The sequence below is a fragment of the Eleutherodactylus coqui genome, chromosome 1 (genome assembly GCF_035609145.1).
Source record: "Eleutherodactylus coqui strain aEleCoq1 chromosome 1, aEleCoq1.hap1, whole genome shotgun sequence".
Classification (NCBI taxonomy): Eukaryota; Metazoa; Chordata; class Amphibia; order Anura; family Eleutherodactylidae; genus Eleutherodactylus; species Eleutherodactylus coqui.
In genome coordinates, this window is record NC_089837.1 from 7,341,127 (window position 1) to 7,362,612 (window position 21,486).

At 47.7% G+C, this 21,486-nt stretch overlaps 1 protein-coding gene across 1 annotated transcript in view; it reads left to right on the forward strand.

The window, feature by feature from the left end:
• LOC136590510 (vomeronasal type-2 receptor 26-like) overlaps positions 1 to 21,486 on the forward strand; it is a 40,329-nt gene that overhangs the window by 12,819 nt on the left and 6,024 nt on the right. Inside the window, exon 4 of the mRNA XM_066588378.1 lies at positions 18,215 to 18,430. Coding sequence (XP_066444475.1) covers positions 18,215 to 18,430 — 216 coding nt within the window. The remainder of the gene's footprint in view (positions 1 to 18,214; positions 18,431 to 21,486) is intronic.

Genomic DNA, 21,486 nt, shown 5'->3' on the forward strand with positions numbered 1-21,486 from the left:
AAAGGTTTGAGGGGTTCTCCTATACTCTTGCAACAGAAAAGTTTCAGGGGTCCGCCTATTCACTTGCTACTAAGAAGTTTGGGGGGTCCACCTATACACTTGCTACAGAAAGGTTTGATGGTTTCGCCTATACACTTGCTACTAAAAGGTTAGAAGGGTCCGCCTATGCACTTGCTACAAAAAGGTTTGAGGGGTCCGGCTATACTCTTGCAACAGAAAAGTTTCAGGGGTCGGCCTATACACTTGCTACTAAGAGGTTTGGGGGGTCTGCCTGTACACTTGCTACAGAAAGGTTTAAGGGGTTCACCTGTACTCTTGCAACAGAAAATTTTCAGGACTTCACCTATACTTTTGCTACAGATATGTTTCTGGGGTTTACCTATACATTTGCAACAGAAAAGTTTCAGGGGTCCGTCTATACATTTGCTACTAAGAGGTTTGAGGGGTTCGCCTAAACACTTGCTACTAAAAGGTTTGGTGGGTTCTCCTATACACTTGCTACTAAAAGGTTGGAGGGGTCTGCCTATACACTTGCTACTAAGAGGTTTGGGGGGGTCCGCCTATACACTTGCTACTAAAAGGTTTAAGGAGTTCGGCTATACTCTTGCAACAGAAAGGTTTCAGGGGTCCATCCATACATTTGCTACTAAAAGGTTTGGGGGGTCCACCTATACACTTGCTACTAAAAGGTTGGAGGGGTCTGCCTATACACTTGCTACTAAGAGGTTTGAGGGAGTCGCCTATACACTTGCTACTAAAAGGTTGAAGGGGTTCGCCTATACAATTTCTGCTTAAAGGTTTGAGGGGTTCGGCTATACTCTTGCAACAGAAAAGTTTTTCAGGGGTCTGCATATACACTTGCTACTAAGAGGTTTTGGGGGTCCGCCTGTGCACTTGTTACTAAAAGGTCTGAGCGGTTCGCCTATACCAGTGATGGCAAACTTTTTAGAGATCGAGTGCCCAAACTGCAACCTAAAGCCTACTTATTTATTGCAAAGTGGCAACACATCAGGGGGCGGGGCTTATGACGACATATGATTTTTACCTCCATCGTTCTTAAAAGAACAGGGCCGTTTGGAAATAGACCAGGTGCAGATTTTGACTTCTTTTGGATGCGGAAATGCTGTGGAATTTGCCATGGTAATTTCCGCTGAGGACATTCTGCAGCATTTTCACCTCGTGTAAACATATCCCAGCAGTGATAGTGACCCCCCAGAGCGGCCCCAGTGGTAATAGTGACCCACCCCAGTGCAGCCCCAGTAGTAATGGTGACACCCCACAGCGGCCCCCAGTAGTAATAGTGACACCCCACAGCGGCCCCCAGTAGTAATAGTGACACCCCACAGCAGCCCCCAGTAGTAATGGTGACACCCCACAGCGGCCCCCAGTAGTAATGTGAAACCCCACAGTGGCCCCCAGTAGTAATGGTGACACCCCACAGCGGCCCCCAATAGTAATGGTGACATCCCATAGCAGCCCCAGTAGTAATAGTGAGACCGAGACCTATATACTTACCCCCTCCTACTCTGCTCGGCGCTGCTGCTGGCGCCCATTCCGGGTGCACACTGTGATGACAGTGTGCTTCAGGACGCCTCAACCCCCTGCTCCCGTGGAACCTAAGAGAGACAGCAGGGGAGGGGTATCCCGGCTGCACATTGACGACACTGTGTGCGCCGGGATCAGCGCTGCTGAGTGAACGCTGGCAAGGGAGCTGCGGCCCCTGCCAGTAATCACTAACGTGGTGAGCGGCCGAAGGTGGCACGTGCCATCAGGGAAGGCTCTGCGTGCCGCCTCTGGCACACGTGCCATAGGTTCATCATCACTGGCCTATACTCTTGCAACAGAAAATTTTCAGGGGTCCATCTATACTCTTACAACAGAAAAGTTTCAGGGGTCTGGCTATACACTTGCTACTAAGAGGTTTAGGAGGTCCACCTATACACTTGCTATAGAATGGTTTGGGGGGTTCGCCTGTACACTTGCTGCTAAGAGGTTTGGGGGTCCGTGTATACACTTGCTACTAAAAGGTTTGAGGGATTCTCTTATACTCTTGCAACAGAAAAGTTTCAGGGGTCCGCTTATACACTTGCTACTAAGAGGTTTGCGGGGTCCACCTATACACTTGCTACTAAAAGGTTTGAGGGGTTCGCCTATACACTTGCTACTAAAAGTTTGGTGGGGTCCGCCTATACACTTGCTACAGAAATGTTTCAGGGGTCCGGCTATACACTTGCTAATAAAAGGTTTGAGGGGTTCGTCTATACTCTTGCAAAAAAAAATAAAAATCAGGGGTTCGCCTATACACTTGCTACTAAGAGCTTTGAGGGGTTCACCTGTACACTTGCAACAGAAAATGTTCAGGGGTTCACCTATACTCTTGTTACAGAAATGTTTCTGGGATTTGCCTATACATTTGCAACAGAAATGTTTCAGGGGTCTGCCTATGCATTTGCTACGAAGCGGTTTGGGGGGGTCTGCCTATACACTTACTACTAAGAGGTTTGTGGGGTCCCCCTATACACTTGCTACTAAAAGGTTTGATGGGTTTGGCTATACACTTGCAACAGAAAAGTTTCAGGGGTCCGCCTATACACTTGCTACTAAAAGGTTTGAGGGGTTCGGCTATACTCTTGCAACAGAAAGGTTTCAGGGGTCCGCCTATACCCTTGCTACTAAGAGTTTTGGGGGGTCCGCCTATACACTTGCTACTAAAAGGTTTAAGGAGTTCGGCTATACTCTTGCAACAGAAAGGTTTCAGGGGTCCATCCATACATTTGCTACTAAAAGGTTTGGGGGGTCCACCTATACACTTGCTACTAAAAGGTTGGAGGGGTCTGCCTATACACTTGCTACTAAGAGGTTTGGGGGGGTCCGCCTATACACTTGCTACTAAAAGGTTTAAGGAGTTCGGCTATACTCTTGCAACAGAAAGGTTTCAGGGGTCCATCCATACATTTGCTACTAAAAGGTTTGGGGGGTCCACCTATACACTTGCTACTAAAAGGTTGGAGGGGTCTGCCTATACACTTGCTACTAAAAGGTTGAAGGGGTTCGCCTATACAATTTCTGCTTAAAGGTTTGAGGGGTTCGGCTATACTCTTGCAACAGAAAAGTTTTTCAGGGGTCTGCATATACACTTGCTACTAAGAGGTTTTGGGGGTCCGCCTGTGCACTTGTTACTAAAAGGTCTGAGCGGTTCGCCTATACCAGTGATGGCAAACTTTTTAGAGATCGAGTGCCCAAACTGCAACCTAAAGCCTACTTATTTATTGCAAAGTGGCAACACATCAGGGGGCGGGGCTTATGACGACATATGATTTTTACCTCCATCGTTCTTAAAAGAACAGGGCCGTTTGGAAATAGACCAGGTGCAGATTTTGACTTCTTTTGGATGCGGAAATGCTGTGGAATTTGCCATGGTAATTTCCGCTGAGGACATTCTGCAGCATTTTCACCTCGTGTAAACATATCCCAGCAGTGATAGTGACCCCCCAGAGCGGCCCCAGTGGTAATAGTGACCCACCCCAGTGCAGCCCCAGTAGTAATGGTGACACCCCACAGCGGCCCCCAGTAGTAATAGTGACACCCCACAGCGGCCCCCAGTAGTAATAGTGACACCCCACAGCAGCCCCCAGTAGTAATGGTGACACCCCACAGCGGCCCCCAGTAGTAATGTGAAACCCCACAGTGGCCCCCAGTAGTAATGGTGACACCCCACAGCGGCCCCCAATAGTAATGGTGACATCCCATAGCAGCCCCAGTAGTAATAGTGAGACCGAGACCTATATACTTACCCCCTCCTACTCTGCTCGGCGCTGCTGCTGGCGCCCATTCCGGGTGCACACTGTGATGACAGTGTGCTTCAGGACGCCTCAACCCCCTGCTCCCGTGGAACCTAAGAGAGACAGCAGGGGAGGGGTATCCCGGCTGCACATTGACGACACTGTGTGCGCCGGGATCAGCGCTGCTGAGTGAACGCTGGCAAGGGAGCTGCGGCCCCTGCCAGTAATCACTAACGTGGTGAGCGGCCGAAGGTGGCACGTGCCATCAGGGAGGGCTCTGCGTGCCGCCTCTGGCACACGTGCCATAGGTTCATCATCACTGGCCTATACTCTTGCAACAGAAAATTTTCAGGGGTCCATCTATACTCTTACAACAGAAAAGTTTCAGGGGTCTGGCTATACACTTGCTACTAAGAGGTTTAGGAGGTCCACCTATACACTTGCTATAGAATGGTTTGGGGGGTTCGCCTGTACACTTGCTGCTAAGAAGTTTGGGGGTCCGTGTATACACTTGCTACTAAAAGGTTTGAGGGATTCTCTTATACTCTTGCAACAGAAAAGTTTCAGGGGTCCGCTTATACACTTGCTACTAAGAGGTTTGCGGGGTCCACCTATACACTTGCTACTAAAAGGTTTGAGGGGTTCGCCTATACACTTGCTACTAAAAGTTTGGTGGGGTCCGCCTATACACTTGCTACAGAAATGTTTCAGGGGTCCGGCTATACACTTGCTAATAAAAGGTTTGAGGGATTCGCCTATACTCTTGCAACAGAAAAGTTTCAGGGGTCCGCCTATACACTTGCTACTAAGAGGTTTGAGGGGGTCTGCCTATACAATTGCTACAGAAAGGTTTGAGGGGTTTGCCCCAACTGTGGGTGCACAAAGGTTTCCCATAGCTGTGTTCAGCTGTCTGGCATGAATACACAGAATGACTAGGGCAAAGGTGTGGGCCGAGATTCTGGGTGGGGTGACACTCTGCCATGTGTGGTCACTCTGATTTCTTCATGTGTAATACTGTTTTTGAGCTTCATGGGCTCGCCTATGCTGTGGGTGCACAAAGACTTCCCATTGCGGAGTTTTACCTATTTGGCAAAAATACACTGACTGACTAGGGTAGGGTGCAGAGTGCAGATGGCTTTCCCATTGCGGTGTTTAACTATCTAACACCTACACAGAATGAATTGTGTGAGGACACATGGATTTCCCATAGCTATGTAACTCACGGCACCTTGCGTCACACAAGGTGGATGCTGGAACTGAGCCTGACCCAGGGCCCGCTCACGTGCTTCCCACACAAAGTATTGTGGCTCCTACCTCGGTCATGGTTTCTCGGGCTTATTATGCCACCTCCCCCTGCTGCTTGGGGTCTGGGGATCTGCGTTGGTCGGCATGTATTATCTCTCGTGCTACAAATTACCACAGTTATCCGAGATACTGGATTGGAGCATCCACAGGAAGCGTTAGTGATTTCATGAGACTTTCACAGGGTCACTGTATACCTGTGGTGGCTACTTTTGCGACACCTCCTGCTGCAAACCAATCTTTGGTGTTAGTATGTGCTGCTGCATTGTGGAGATGTGTAGAAGTACTGGCACCTGAGTCCCCTTTATGCCCACGTTAGCGGTTCCGGACAATTTTGTGACGGAGGTGGCACGGGATTGGAATGATGATCGTACGCAATTTATCATCAATTCTCAACAGCATTGTGGGCTATCGCCCGCACTTTCGAAGAGGGTCGCTGCCTAGCCATGCCAACCCTCTGTAGTGTTAGTCTCCGGTTCCTCCTCATCCAGTACGCACTTATAAATAGACATGAGGGTGGTGTGGCTATGCAGCCAGCGTGTGGCATGAGGGCAGCTGAACGCTGCGCAGGGAAAATTTGTGTGTGCTGTGGACGCAGGGTTGTGCGGGGGGTTGGGCAGCATGTAACCCAGGAGAAGAGGCAGCGGTGTCACCCGCAGACAGTGATTGTCCTTGGTTGCAGGTAGTGTGGTGCTTAGCTGAGGTGTGCCTTGTTAATGAGGGTTTGTCCGATGTAAATTCTTAGGGGGGTGACCGCCAGACTCTTGCCCCTATTGTGGCTTAGTGTGGGACCTGGGAGACTCAGATGCAGCCATGCATGCTGCCCCTGCCCTTCCCTATCCGTTTCTGTGGTGTTTCCATGACTTTCTGAGGTTTTCTGGTGTTTCACAAATCATCCCCTATGCGGAGCATCGGTCCCATACAAAAATGCTCGAGGCCCCGTTTGACTTCAATAGGGTTCGTTACTCGAAACGAGCTCTCGAGCATTACGGAAAGTTCGACTCGAGTACTGAGCACCCGAGCATTTTAGTGCTCGCTCATCTCTAGTCTTAACTGATTCAAGCTGGCTCTCCGGTATACCACTGGAACATCGGGTTACTGATATATGCGTTCTTGGATGTTGGGTGGCGGTGGGTCCCCTTGGGCAGGGTGTGTCTCATCTGGCACCTGGTAAGTCAATCTACCACCTCCTTTCTTTTTTTTCTCTTATTGGATTTCTAAACTATGGAGCACTATTTCAAGTTTTGTTTTGCCTCAAAGTTTGGATTTTATGGCTGCGGTCAAGATCTAAAGAATTGAATGACACAAAAGTCCTAAGGTGAGGCAGACTGGTCAAAGTGCGGTGCAAGAAAAAGCATGTAGGCTTATTTATATTAGATATAGGGTGATTATGAGGGCATCTCAGTGGTCCTGGGATAATTTGCTTTGTTCTTAAAGGGGTTGTCCCGCGGCGAAATGCAATTTTTTTTTTCAACCTACCCCCGCATTCTGCACCGTTAAAATCAATACCGTTTGAAATAAAAAAAAAAAAAAATCGCTTACCTCCTTCCCAGTTCGCGCAGAATCTTCTTTTCTTCTTTTAAAGATGGCCGCCGGTACTTTCCCAATGATGCACCGCGGTTTTCTCCCATGGTGCACCGCGGGTCTTCTCCCATGGTGCACCATGGATTGTCTTCTCCTTCCTTGCGTTCCACTGCCAATACAGCTACCTAATTGGCTGATCGGCACCACGTGATGGAGGCTGAGCTACGATGACGACGCGCAGACCAGCTCTATGGCGCGAGCGTGCCGGAGCGGCCCCATTCACCAGGCAGAAGACCGCACAGCGCAAGCGCGTCTAAAGAAGCCAGAAGACACAGAAATTAAACGGAGCCATGGAGACGGGGACGCCAGCACCGGAGGGGGTAAGTGTATAACTTCTGTATGGCCAATATTTAATGCACGATGTATATTACAAAGTGCATTAATATGGCCATACAGAAGTACTTAACCCCACTTGCTTTCGCAGGACAACCCCTTTAACAGGAGACAAACAGCAGATGGACTTTAGTGTGTAACACTGAACCACCATGTACCCAAACCTCATGTGGAATTTCAGCAGTTCTTGCTGCCTTGCCACTTTTCAGCTGTTTGCTAGCCTTGATGTCTCCTCCAAGGTGGGGATCTCATTAAGTTCTGTTTCCTCTGACTGTTTTGGGATGCAATGTATTGCTGAGTCCTGTACCATGTGTTGGTGCTGACCACTGATTTAGGATAGATGTCTTGTCTTCTAGAAGTGTTAGACCATCTACACCGTGCAAGGGACTTTGAATTCTGTGTAAAAAAACCTATATATCATCTTCAGAGCCTCATAAAACACCATGCATTCATCAATCTCTGTGAGGAGCTGATTTTTCTCTGCAAGATTGGTCCACAATTCTTTTTGGATAACTCACAGTCTATACTGAAGGTTACTACAAGTAATGGGAAGTGTTTGTGCACCCACAGCATATCCAAGCCCCTGGATCCCAAGAAAAGTATTACACATGAAGAAATCAGAGTGCCCAAACATGGCAGAGTTTCACCCCCGCCAAGGGCCTCAGCCCACATTTCTATCCTAGTCAGTCAGTGTATTTGTGTCAGACAGGAAAAACACCGCAATGGGAAGTCTTTGTGCACTCACAGCATAGGCAAGCCCAAGGAACTCAAGCATGGTATTACACTTGAGGAAATCAGCGTGCCCAAACATGGCAGAGTTTCACCCTGTTAAAAACCTCTGCCTACATTTCTACCCTAGTCAGTCAGTGTGTTTGTGCCAGACAGGTAATACAACGCAATGGGAAGTCTTTGTGCACCCACAGCATAGGTGAGCCCAAGGAAATTAAAGATGATATTACGCCTAAAGAAATCACAGCACCCAAATATGGCAGAGTTTCCCCCTGCTAAGGGCCTCGGCCCACATTTCTACCCTAGTCAGTCAGTGTATTTGTGCCAGACAGGTAAAACACAGCAATGGGAAGTCTTTGTGCACTCACAGCATAGGCAAGCTCAAGGAACTCAAGCATGGTATTACACTTGAGGAAATCAGCGTGCCCAAACATGGCAGAGTTTCACCCTGTTAAGAGCCTCTGCCTACATTTCTACCCTAGTCAGTCAGTGTGTTTGTGCCAGACAGGTAATACAACGCAATGGGAAGTCTTTGTGCACCCACAGCATAGGTGAGCCCAAGGAAATTAAAGATGATATTACGCCTAAAGAAATCACAGCACCCAAATATGGCAGAGTTTCACCCTGCTAAGAGCCTTGGCCTCGGCCCACATTTCTGCCATAGTAAGTCAGTGTGTTTCGGCCAGACAGGTAATACAACTCAATGGGAAGTCTATGTGCACCCACAGCATAGACGAGCCCCTGGAAACCAAGGAAAGTATTACACATAAAGAAATCAGAGCACCCAAACAAGGAAGTTTCACCCTGCCAAGGACCTCCACCACGGCTCACAGCCTCAGTAATCGTGGTCATAAAGCGGACTCGGATGCTAGTGTAGCTGTGACCGTCTCATTAATGCAGTAACGTTCCTTTTGTTTGGCCCAAACCAGTTCCTCAGATAACTGTGGTAACACAAGGGAAAATGCATGTTGCCCAGTGCTGATCCCCTGACCCCAAGTAAGAGGAGGAGGTGGCCTTTCAAGGCCAAGACACCATGACCAAGCTAGGACCCGCAATAGTCTGTGTGGAAAGTACGTGAGTAGACCCTGGGGCAGGCTTGGTCCTAGCTTCCACCTTGTGTGACCCAAGGTGCCACGAGTTACATAGCAATAGGAAATCCATGTGTCCACACACTATTCATTCTGTGTAGGTGTCAGATAGCTCAACACCGCAAGGGGAAGTCTTTGAGTTACTTGGGCTCGCCTATGCTTTCAGTCCACAATGATAGTATTATATAGGATGAAATCAGAGTGCCCAAACATGGCACAGTTTCACCCCGCCAAGGACCTTGGACTCAGCCCACAATTCTGCCCTATTCAGTCAGTGTATTTGTACCAAATAGGTAAAACACTGCAATGGGTAGTCTTTGGGCATCCACAGTATAGGCAGACCCCTGTAACATTTCTGTAGTAAAAGTGTAGGCGGACACCAGTAACATTACAGTAGCAGAAGTATAGTCAGACCCCTGTAACATTCCTGTAGCAGAAGTATAGGCAGACCCCAGTAAAATTCCTGTAGCAGAAGTATAGGCAGACCCCTGTAACATTCATCTAGCAGAAATATAGGCAGACCCCTGTAAGATTTCTGTAGTAAAAGTATAGGCAGACCCCAGTAACATTCCTGTAGCAGAAGTATAGGCAGACCCCTGTAAGATTTCTGTAGTAAAAGTATAGGCAGACCCCAGTAACATTCCTGTAGCAGAAGTATAGGCAGACCCCAGTAACATTCCTGTAGCAGAAGTATAGGCAGACCCCAGTAACATTCCTGTAGCAGAAGTATAGGCAGACCCCAGTAACATTCCTGTAGCAGAAGTATAGGCAGACCCCTGTAACATTCCTCTAGCAAAAGTATAGGCAGACCCCTGTAACATTTCTGTAATAAAAGTATAGGCAGACCCCAGTAACATACCTGTAGCAAAATTATAGGCAAACCCCTGTAACATTTCTGTAGCAAGAGTATGGGTGGACCCCAGTAACATTCCTGTAGCAGAAGTGTAGGTGGATCCGAGTAACATTCCTGTAGCAGAAGTGTAGGTCGACCCGAGTAACATTTCTGTAGTAAAAGTATAGGCGGACCCCAGTAACATTCCTGTAGCAGAAGTATAGGTAGACCCCTGTAACATTCCTGTGGCAGAAGTATAGGAGGACCCCTGAAACATTGGTGTACCAAAACTATAGGCAGACCCCAGTAACATTTTGGTAGCAAAAGTATAGGCAGACCCCTGTAACATTTCTGTAGCAAGATTATAGTTGGACCCCAGTAACATTTCTGTAGAAAGAGTATAGGCAGACCCCATTAACATTTCTGTAGCAAGAGTATAAGCGAAACATTGGTGTACCAAGAGTGTAGGCGAACACCTGAAAAAATGTTGTTACCAAGAGTGTAGGCGAAGGCCGTAAAAATTAGTTAGATAACAGTATAGGCAAGGGCCAGAAAAATTGGTGTACTAAGAGTACAAGTGCACCCCTGAAAAATCGCTCAACCGCGAGGGCAGGTGAAACCCATAACTCGCTGTTGCGTAATTTGTAACAGAGCCTGGAGGTAGCCCTGTGAAAAAAATAGGTTTCTGTTAAAGTATCAATACTTTTGAAACTTTTAAAAATTGTAAAAAAATTTATAAACAGAGCCTTTTGGGCCTCAGAAAAATTGGCAGTTCAGCGTGATGACATGCTGTTTTAGGAGGAGGAGTAGGAGGAGTAATAATATCCGAGAGTGATTGACAAAGCTTATACCCCCTTTTTTCTGGTGATAGAGAATGGTTTTTTCTCCTGTTGCAGTGAAAAGAATCATTAGGTTCCGCTGCTTTCCGCCAGTGAGAAGAGAAGTCTGGGGAAATCCAGCCTTTGTTCATCGTTTTGAGTGTAAGCATGTCGGCACTGGCAGTTGACAGGCGGGTACGCTTATCCGTGATGATTCCCCCAGCTGCAATAAACACGCTCTTTGACAAGACACTAGCGGCAGGGCAGGCAAGCACCTCCAGGGCGTACAGCGCAATTTCATGCCACATGTCCAGCTTTGACACCCAATAGTTGTATGGAGCTGAGGCATCACGGAGGACGGTGGTACGATTGTCTACGTAGTCCCTCACCATCTTTTTACAGTGCTCCCTCCAACTCAGCCTTGACTAGGGAGTTGTGACACAGTCTTGCTGGGGAGCCATAAAGCTGGCAAAGGCCTTGGAGAGTGTTCTCCAGCCTGCGCTCGACATGATGCCTGATCTCCGCGCCCCCGCTGCTACTTGGCACTCGGAACTGCATCTTCTGCAACTAGTACTGTTAGATGGGAAGTTTAGCATCACTTTTTCCACCAGGGCCCTGTGGTATTGCATCATTCACGTAGCCCTTTTCTCTTCGGGAATGAAAGTGGAAAGGTTCTCCTTAAACTGTGGGTTGAGAAGGGTGTACACCCAGTAATCCGTGTTGGCCAGAATGGTGAGGGTCATGGGAAAGGCAGCCTAACTTGAAGTCAGCCATGTGTTGCAGAGTATCAGTACGCAACACATCGTTGTCCTCACTAGGAAGATGACTTTCGGGATCCTCCTCCTCCTGTTCTACTCTACGGCCCATACACACTGAACAGATGAGAGGCAAGCAGTATGGGTACCCTCTGCAGTGTGCCCAGCTGTCTCTTCCTCCTCCTCCTCCTGCTCCTCCCTCTCCTCCAGAACATGCTGAGATATAGACTTGAGGGTGGTCTGGCTATGAAGTGACATACTGTCACCCCCTGTGTCCTGTTCCAACTGCAAAGCGTCGACGTTTATGTTTTGGAGCAAACTTCTCAGCAGGCAAAGCAGCGGGATGGTAACACTAATGATTACCGCACTGCCGGTCACATCTGGGTAGACTCCTCAAAGTTTCCAAGGACCAGGCAGATGTCTGCCATCCATGCCCACTCCTCAGTAAAGAATTGCAGAGGATGACTACCACTCCACCGCCCATGTTACGGCTGGTTTTCCCCTATTGCTCTACGCTGCTTGTACATTTTGGCCAACATGTGCAGCATAGAATTCCAGCAAGTGGGCACGTCACACAGCAGTCGGGGCTCTGACAGATGAAACCGATGTTGCAGGGTCCTCAGGGTTGCAGCGTCCCTGGTAGACTTGCGGAAATGTGCGCAGACGCGGCACACCTTGCTGAGCAGTTCAGACAAGTGGGGGTAGTTTTTCAGAAACCGCTGAACCACCAGATTGAAGACGTGGGCCAGGCATGGCACGTGTGTGAGGCTGCCGACCTGCAGAGCCGCCACCAGGTTACGGCCGTTGTCTCACACGACCATGCCCGGTTGGAGGCTCAGCAGCGAAGGCCAAAGGTTGGCCTGCTCTGTCTGAATCTGCAACTGCTTGGGGGCCGTGTGCCTCTTGTCACCTAAGTTGATTAGTTTCAGCATGGCTTGTTGGCGCTTGCCCACCGCTGTGCTGCCGCGCGCTACCGACTGTTGGCGACGTGCTCACACTTCTTAATTGAGAGGTAGAGGTGGCAGAGGAGGAAAAGGGGGAGGGTTTGGAGGAAGTGGCATAAAACGCAGCAGACACCAGCACCGAGGTAGGACCCGCTATTCTGGGTGTGGGTAGGAGGTGAGCAGTCCCAGGCTCTGATTCAGTCCCAGCCTCCACCAAATCCACCCAATGTGCCGTCAGGGAGATATAGTGGCCCTGCCCGCCAGTCTTTGTCCACGTGTCCATGGTTAAGTGGACCTTCCCAGTAACCGTGTTGGTGAGGGCACAATTTATGTTGTGGGAGACGTGCTGGTGTAGGGCTGGGACGGCACACCAGGAAAAATAGTGGCGACTGGGGACCGAGTAGCGGGGGACCACTGCCGCCATCATGTTTTTGAAAGCCTCCGTTTCCACAAGCCTGTACGACAGCATCTCCAGGCTAATTAATTTGGCTATGTGCACGTTTAAAGCTTGTGCGTGAGGGTGGGTGGCGCCGTGTTTGCGCTTTCGCTGCAATGCTTCTGTTAGCGACAGCTAAACGCTGCACTGAGAGACATTGCTGGATGGAGTGGAGGACAGTGGAGATAAGGGTATGGGTGCAGGCCCGGAGGCGCTCGTGCCTGTGTCCTGGGAGGGGGATTGGATCAGTGTGGCAAGCTGGGGCACAGGGGAAGAGGCAGTGATGTGACCCGTAGATGGTTAATGGCCTTCGTCCAAGTCCCAGGGGTGCTGGGGGGTGGTGAGGCTGGTACTGGTGGCTTCCTGGCTGATCTTCGTGCGACACAGGTTGCACACCCCTGTTCGTCAGTCGTCCGCACTCTCACTAAAAAACATCCACACCTTTGAACACCTAGCCCTCTGCATGGAGGCTTGGCGCGAGGGGGTGCTTTGGGAAACAGTTGGGGGATTCTTCATTCTGGCCGTGCCTCTACCCCTGGCCACTCCACTGCATCTTCCAACCTGTCCTGCTGCTGCACTTGCCTCCCCCTCTGAAGCCCTGTCCTTGGTATGCTTAACAAACCAGGTGGGGTCAGTCACCTCATCGTCCAGCTGCTCTTCCTCTGAATCCTATGTGTGCTCCTCCCTTGGACTTACTGCCCTTACTACTACCTCACTGATAGACAACTGTGTCATCATCCACAAAAAGCTCTTGAGACAGTTGCCGGAGATCCCCAGCCTCATCACCCGGACTCCGGGAACTTTTCAAAGGTTGGGCATCGGTCACGACAAAATCCTCAGGTGTGAGAGGAAACATTTTTTCCCACTCATGGCAGGGACCCAAGAACAGTTCCTGGGAGTCTGCCTGCTCATCAGAATATGTCATTTTCATGGAGTGAGGAGGCTGGAAGGAAGGAGGAGCAGCAGCCAGAGGATTCAGAGTTGCAGTCCCTAGGCCAGGAGTAGTAGACTGCGTAGAAGACTGGGTGGTCGATACATTGCTGGAAGCATTTCCTGCATTCCACGACAGGACCTGCTCACACTGCTCTGTTTGCAATAAAGGTCTGCCACGCGGACCCGCAAATTGTGATATGAAGCTGGACAGCCCAGAATCCTGCCTCTCTCCTAATCCCGCAGCAGCCGGCAGTGAATCACCACGACCATAAACTCGGCCTGTACCCACACCTTCACTTGGACGTCCACATCCGCATCCACGTCCACATCTTCGACCCTTACCCCTATTCCTCATCATGGCGGATAAAGAATATAGCAGGGGCCAAATAAATTACCCCACTGTACAGCACTAACAACTGTGGCTTAATTCACCGCACACAGAGACTTGTAGATAGCGGAGGCTCTATGCTATGACTAGGAAAAAGTAACCCGCTGTCTTGCGCTGATACCTAGGGGTAATTTACCGCTCGCAGGGACTTGTAGATTATAGAGGCTGTGTGGAGTGGGAGAAGACTCTAAAGCCAGTGGCTAGTGCTGGTAACTGCGGCTATTTCAACCCCACCAAGGAAAAGGTATTGTGGAACACTCTGCACAGCGGCAGAGCTGAAATATTTTGTAGTGGCCCAGGAAATATTACAGTACTGTTTAGCGGTGAGACCTCTGTCTAATGCACTGCAGACACAGAGTGGTATAAATGAAGTCACTTGCAGTAGGCTAGGAGATGTTAGAGTGCTGTTTCACGGTGAGAGCTGGTTGTATGGCACTGCAGCCTGAGAACGCTATTACTGAAAGGCTGGGAACTGGCCTAGATGCGTAATACACTCCCTACTACTCCCAGCAAGCCACAAGTATAATGCACACGGTCAGATGTAGCCCTAAGAAGGAGCTTTGGGGTATTTGGCACGGAGGATCAGGACTGTATAGTGTATAACTTTCCCTATAAAAGTGGCTGTGCCCCAACACTCTGTGTTGCTCTGTGTGCTCCCAGCCAGCCACAACAGTAATGCACACTATGAAGCATGAGTAGCCCAAAGAAGGACTGTTGGGGTTCTTGAAGACTGGATCCTAGTTTAACACTTTCCCTATGTCAGCAGCAGCACTTTCTCTAACCTCTGCCAGCATGCGTCTGAGGCGAGTCGCGGGCGGGACCGCTTTAAGTACTCGCGATCACTTGATCTCACCAGCCACTCACTACTGTGGGGTGGGATAGGGCGGGCAAGTCACAGCAGGAAGTGGTAATGGCTACCTCACATGTCTATTGGCTAGAAAATGGTGCTAAACATGCGGGGAAGGAAATGCAATTGGCTCAAGTACCGCGTGGTGCTCGTCTCGAGTAACGAGCATCTCGAGCACCCTAATGCTCGAACGAGCATCAAGCTCGGACCAGTGGGCTCGCTCATCTCTAATTATAAACTCTAATAATAAACTTGTCATCTCCATGGAATCTTTATATATGATATAGAGACACAAATTAGGAAGAGCGCCTTGCACTTGGGTAAAATAATAGATAGTGAATCCACTCCACTTACCCGGTGTTGGGCGGAACAGCAAAAAAAATTTTTTTGTGTCCCGCCTACACCTGGAATCCAAGTAAGCCTTCAATAGGTATCTTTAGTCAGGATCCTCCGTATCATCCCAAAAATATATGTGTGTCTGATATCCTACACAATATAAACTTTTTTGGAGAGCAGCAGCTCTAAAGAAAACCCCAATTCTCTGGCAGAAAAAATTGGGATAGTACAGTATAGAAAAAAAGGAAAAAAACTTTATCCAGCTGTGCTCTGTCGCAGGACCTCAAGAGCATATAGGGAATAAGCTTCCACAATAGTAAGCCAAGTTAAATCCCATAAAAATAGAACAGAATAATAACAGGTTTATAGTACCTCTACTATCGGGTAAGCAACGCGTTTCTGCGTCATCTGACGCCTTTGTCAAGCATATAAACCTTATACCCAATCATATATATATATATATATATATATATATATATACAAAACATACCCTAATCAAAGATCCATATGGGGGACATCTGATTCCATCCCTTAACCACGCCAAACGCCATCAAAGCGTGTATGGGTGAAGGGCGGAAGCTAAAGTGGTTCCGCTTTCATCAACGGATGCTGAAGCACACCTGCGTTCCACATAGATAGCCTTCCATGCAATGTAAAAAAGATCCACGTAATGCGTCATCACGCTGTAGGGGAGGACGCATCGTGGATGAGGTTATCACGCTCCTGAAAGGAGCGCGCGGGGCTTGTCAATGCTCTGTGTAAATAACAACGTGCCGCGTCATCACGCTCTGCTCCGAGGTCCGCAGTGACTTAATTCCCCTATATATATTTTTTATTAGAATAATCTATTGATCACCCTTTGCATGGGAACCAGGAGTTGCCATTTGGGAGATAGGGTTTGTAGGTATGGTATTAAGTTAATGTATCACCAGCTGTTGAAAGAGATAATTGACATATAATGTGGGCAATTCCCAAACATCTGTAACGTATGGTAATAGATCCAGGGTGTTTTACAGACTGACATGCATCGTGTGCTCCATCTATGATCAATTAACTAAACTGTCAGTCTATAGCGTGCATTGACACGCTCCGTGCGTTCCATCTGAAGCGTGACTAATTAAGTCACTGCGGACCTCGGAGCAGAGCGTGATGACGCGGCACGTTGTTATTTACACAGAGCATTGACAAGCCCCGCGCGCTCCTTTCAGGAGCGTGATAACCTCATCCACGATGCGTCCTCCTCTACAGCGTGATGACGCATTACTTGGATCTTTTTTACATTGCATGGAAGGCTATCTATGTGGAACGCAGGTGCGCTTCAGCATCCATTGGATGATGAAAGCGGAACCACTTTAGCTTCCGCCCTTCACCCATACACGCTTTGATGGCGTTTAGCGTGGTTAAGGGATGGAATCAGATGTCCCCCATATGGATCTTTGATTAGGGTATGTTTTGTATATATATATATGAGATTGGGTATAAGGATTATATGCTTGATAAAGGCGTCAGATGACGCAGAAACGCGTTGCTTACCCGATAGTAGAGGTACTATAAACCTGTTATTATTCTGTTTTATTTTTATGGGAGTAAACTTGGCTCATTATTACCGGCCGTTGTGGAAGCTTATTCCCTATATGCTCTTGAGGTCCTGCGACAGAGTACAGCTGGATAAAGGTTTTTCCCTTTTTTTCTATACTATATATGATATAGACAGTTCACAGGTTCTTCACTGCTTGTCATGTCACACTATGTCTTAGGGTCCTCTCACACATGAACGTAACATCGACTCTTTGCGCTTCTTCAGAAGAAACAATATCCCCTCAGACCCACATCCAAGGCCTCTCACACAAGGAACCAATATCCTGCTCTGCACTGACAAGGCACAAACACTCCAAAACAGCCTGTCTGCAGAAAGGCATCTTTCCTATCTGGAGAAGTGTCTTCTTTGGCTTGTACCCTTATTAGAGATGAGCGAACGTACTCGTCCGAGCTTGATGCTCGGGCGAATATTAGGGTGTTCGGGATGTTCGTTATTCGTAACGAACACCACACGATGTTCGGATGTTCGGGTTACTTTAACTTTCTTCCCTGAGAAATCTTTTCTATATGCGCTCAATGGGGCCGGCGGCAGCAGCGCCAACCCCATTGAGAACATATAGAAGACAAATCCTTCTTCTCTGCCACAGCTGTAACAGCTGTGACAGAGAAGAACGATGTTTGCCCATTGAATTCAATGGAACCGGCAATACAGCCGACTCCACTGAATGCAATGGGCTGCCGGCGATCGCGGGATGAATTGTCGGAAAGGGGTTAAATATATAAGCCCTTTCCTGCAATTCATCCAGAAATGTGTAAAAATAAAAAATATATATATACTCACCTGGTGCCGACAGACGGAGTTCAGCGCGGCAGGCTGCAGTTCTCCTGAATTCATGAATGGGTGAGTGAGGGCTGCCTCTGATTGGTCAGGCTGTGACCATTCAGAGGCATCTTATTCAGCAGGCGGGGATTTTAAATCCCCGGCTGCTGAATACTACTCACAGCTGTTCAGAGCAGTTCAGGAGAACTGCAGCCTGCCGCGCTGAACTCCGTCTGTCGGCACCAGGTGAGTATATATATATTTTTTATTTTTACACATTTCTGGATGAATTGCAGGAAAGGGCTTATATATTTAACCCCTTTCCGACAATTCATCCCGCGATCGCCGGCAGCCCATTGCATTCAGTGGAGTCGGCTGTATTGACGGCTCCATTGAATTCAATGGGCTAACATCGTTCTTCTCTGCCACAGCTGTTACAGCTGTGGCAGAGGAGAACTTGCTGTGTCGTTCCCATCATTTTCTTGAATTGCCAAGATTTTCACACATGAAAACCTTAGCGAGCATCGGCGAAATACAAAAATGTTCCGGTCGCCCATTGACTTCAATGGGGTTCGTTATTCGAAACGAACACCCGAACATCGCGGGAAGTTCGTTTCGAATAACGTGAACCCGAACATTTTGGTGTTCGCTCATCTTTAATCCTTATATTCAACACAAATAGACATTACACATATGTGAAGGGATTCCTGGAAATAACCAGATACATTTCCCTCCTTCATTCTTCCAGCTTCACCGATACCTGGGAAGTCAGAAAGATAATACTGGAAATCTGCTATTCTACGACAATGGAGATTTCATCTCCCAATATTCCATCGTGAATTGGCTGAGTTCACAGAATGGATCGGTGCTCGTAAAATATATTGATTCTACAACAACAAAACTAAATGATGCTGCATTTAATATCAAAGTGGATCGGATCTTGTGGAAGAACAGGGTCAGCGAGGTGAGACTATGGTAATCTGGGCAAGAAATGTAGGATCTCTAGTCAAAAGAGAGAGGAGGGAAGTTGGACTGGAAGACTGAGCTAATAAATCCTGAAAAATCCTCTGGTCCTGGACTTGTGGTCACAGTTATAGGTCACTTACTAGAATGATATAATCAGCCATATTCCGGGTCAACCACAAAACATTTCTCTTGACTCACCATATGGTCCTATATGATGGAGGCTAAAATGAACCCATTGTGTCAGACAGCAGTATATGTTATATTAGAGTAGAGGTGCAAAGTATCTCTGACTAGTTAGTGAGGAGATCCAACACACCAGAACTGAGTATACGGTTCCTGAGAGCTAGTATATAGGAGAGCTACTGTGCTAAAGAGTAAAACTTGGAAACTGAAGTAAGAATGACCCTTACAGCTTATCTCCCCTTATCTACCCCTTTTCATTTCTCTTTGAAGGGTAGAAATTTTTGGAGTCACATCGGAATCACCAAGAAATGTTGTGGAATATCATCCACAAGTCTTTAGGAAGTAGTTTATTCACAATGGTCCCATAGCAATAACAATTTAAGCACATGTACAAATATATGTGTGTTTTTAGTTTAGTCCGATTTTGTCCATAATTGTGACTTAATTAACTATGAGATGACATTTTATTAGTAATCAATGTGGAGATCTAGGGGTGTACAAAGGGCTCACTTACTTTTTCCTGCAACCATAAATGTATGCAGCTGTGAGTGGTCAGCGTTAATGTTAGAATCAGATGGAGGCACAAGGACATCAACATAAAGTACAAGTGGCTGGTTAAAACCTGTGAATAATGCAAAAGCAGAGTATGTTGTGGTAGGAAATAGTCTCTCTTACACGCATAGTGGCATAGAATGGTTTGGCAGGAATCATCAGCCAGGTTTGGCATACTTAATTGAGAGACTGTAAATTTAGTTTACGGTGCCCTTCTAGAGACTGTAATTATTATATTTGCAAAGAGAAAAAAGTCTGGAATTATGTTAGCAAAATATGACTGTTCTCAGCAAGAGAAACCAAGTAATCTTGTAGATATGATACCTTTTAATGGCTAACAAAAATACATGATGTTACAGCAAGCTTTAAAATTTACATAGGGTTCTTTCTCAGGCTTAATGGAACAGATCCGAAGAGGCATAAATATTTATACACATACACATGAAAGTGCACAGACATGGTGTGATTAATTTGCACTTAAGTCAATACCAGAACAGGATGAGTAGATGAGTCCACTAATAAGGATGTGAAAGTTTTATGCTATCTGTCACATAGCAGACCAGAGGAGCCTCTGTCCTCGATCATTCTAACAGTATTGAAAGCTTGAAGTCATTAGAATACTGTCTAATTTATACCCAGCTTTCCCAGGCTTATGCACACATGCAAAGCGAAAGCTCAAATCATCCACCTATTCCATTCTAACGCACTCCACAGCTCTACAATGCTCATACAAATACACGCTGCCACCACCAGTTTTGATATCTGTAAACTGAAACACGATCTATGAATTATGAACATAATCTATGACGTTATGATTCATTTTTAAAATGCACAAGGCAGACTTCTAAATTGCAGATTTAATCTAGAAAAAGTCTATCAGGGCAAGATACCTGATATGTACAAAGATATACAAAAAAGTTTGTAACATGGGAGCATAAGGAAATGCAGTATGAATACACAACAAGGCAGATTTTTAAAATAAGCAGGGACAAAATAAAAGAAAGATATCAAATTTGAATATTGGTCCAATGCTCCAATATGTGCGGAGTCACTGAAGCAAATGGGACAGCCTTAGCCGAAGAGTATTTCTGTAGGATCTGACAATTTGGAGCCTGTGGGATCCCAAATTATAAAGAGTCTCAAGCTTTGACACCCAATAGTTGCATGGAGCTGAGGCATCACAGAGGACGGTGGTACGATCGGCTTAGTACTCCCTCACCATCTTTTTACAGTGCTCCCTCCGACTCAGCCTTGACTGGGGAGTGGTGACGGAGTCTTGCTGGGGAGCCATAGAGCTGGCAAAGGCCTTGAAGAGTGTTCCCCTGAACATGCTGCCTGATCTCCGCGCTTCCCCTGCTACTTGGCCCTCGGAACTGCGACTTCTGCCACTAGCGCTGTCAGATGGGAAGTTTACCATCAGTTTGTCCACCAGGGCCCTGTGGTATTACATCACTCTCGAACCCCTTTCCTCTTCGTTAATGAGAGTGGAAAGGTTCTCCCTATACCGGGGGTCGAGAAGGGTGTACACCCAGTAATCCGTAGTGGTCAGAATGCATCTAACGCGAGGGTCACGAGAAAGGCAGGCTAACATGAAATCAGCCATGTGTGCCAGGGTGCCAGTACGCAAGACATGGCTGTCCTCACTAGGAAGATCACTTTCAGGATCCTACTCCTCCTCCTCCTCCTCCTCCTCCTCCTCGTCCACAGGCCATACACGCTGAACAGATGGGAGGCAAGCAGCATGGGTTCCCTCAGCAGTGGGCCCAGCTGTCTCTTCCCCCTCCTCCTCCTCCTCCTCCAAAACGCGCTGAGATATAGACATGAGGGTGCTTTAACTATCAAGCGACATACTCTCTTCCCCCATCTTCTGTTCCGATCGCAAAGCGTCAGTCTTTATGCTTTGCAGCAAACTTCTCAGCAGGCATAGCAGAGGAATGGTGATGCTAATGATTGCAGCATTGCCACTCACAATCTGGGTAGACTCCTCAAAGTTTCTGAGGACCTGGCAGATGTCTGCTATCCAGGCCCACTCCTCGGTAAAGAATTGGGGAGGCTGACTCCCACTATGCCGCCCATGTTGGAGTTGGTATTACACAATTGCTCTACGCTGCTCATAGAGCCTGGCCAACTTGTGGAGCGTAGAATTCCACCATGTGGGCATGTCGTACAGCAGCCAGTGCTCTGGCAGATTAAACCGATGTTGCAGGGTCCGCAGGGTGGCAGCGTCCGTGTTGGACTTGCGGAAATGTGCGCTGACCCGGCGCACCTTGCCAAGGAGGTCTGACAAGTGTGGGTAGTTTTTCAGAAACCGCTGAACCA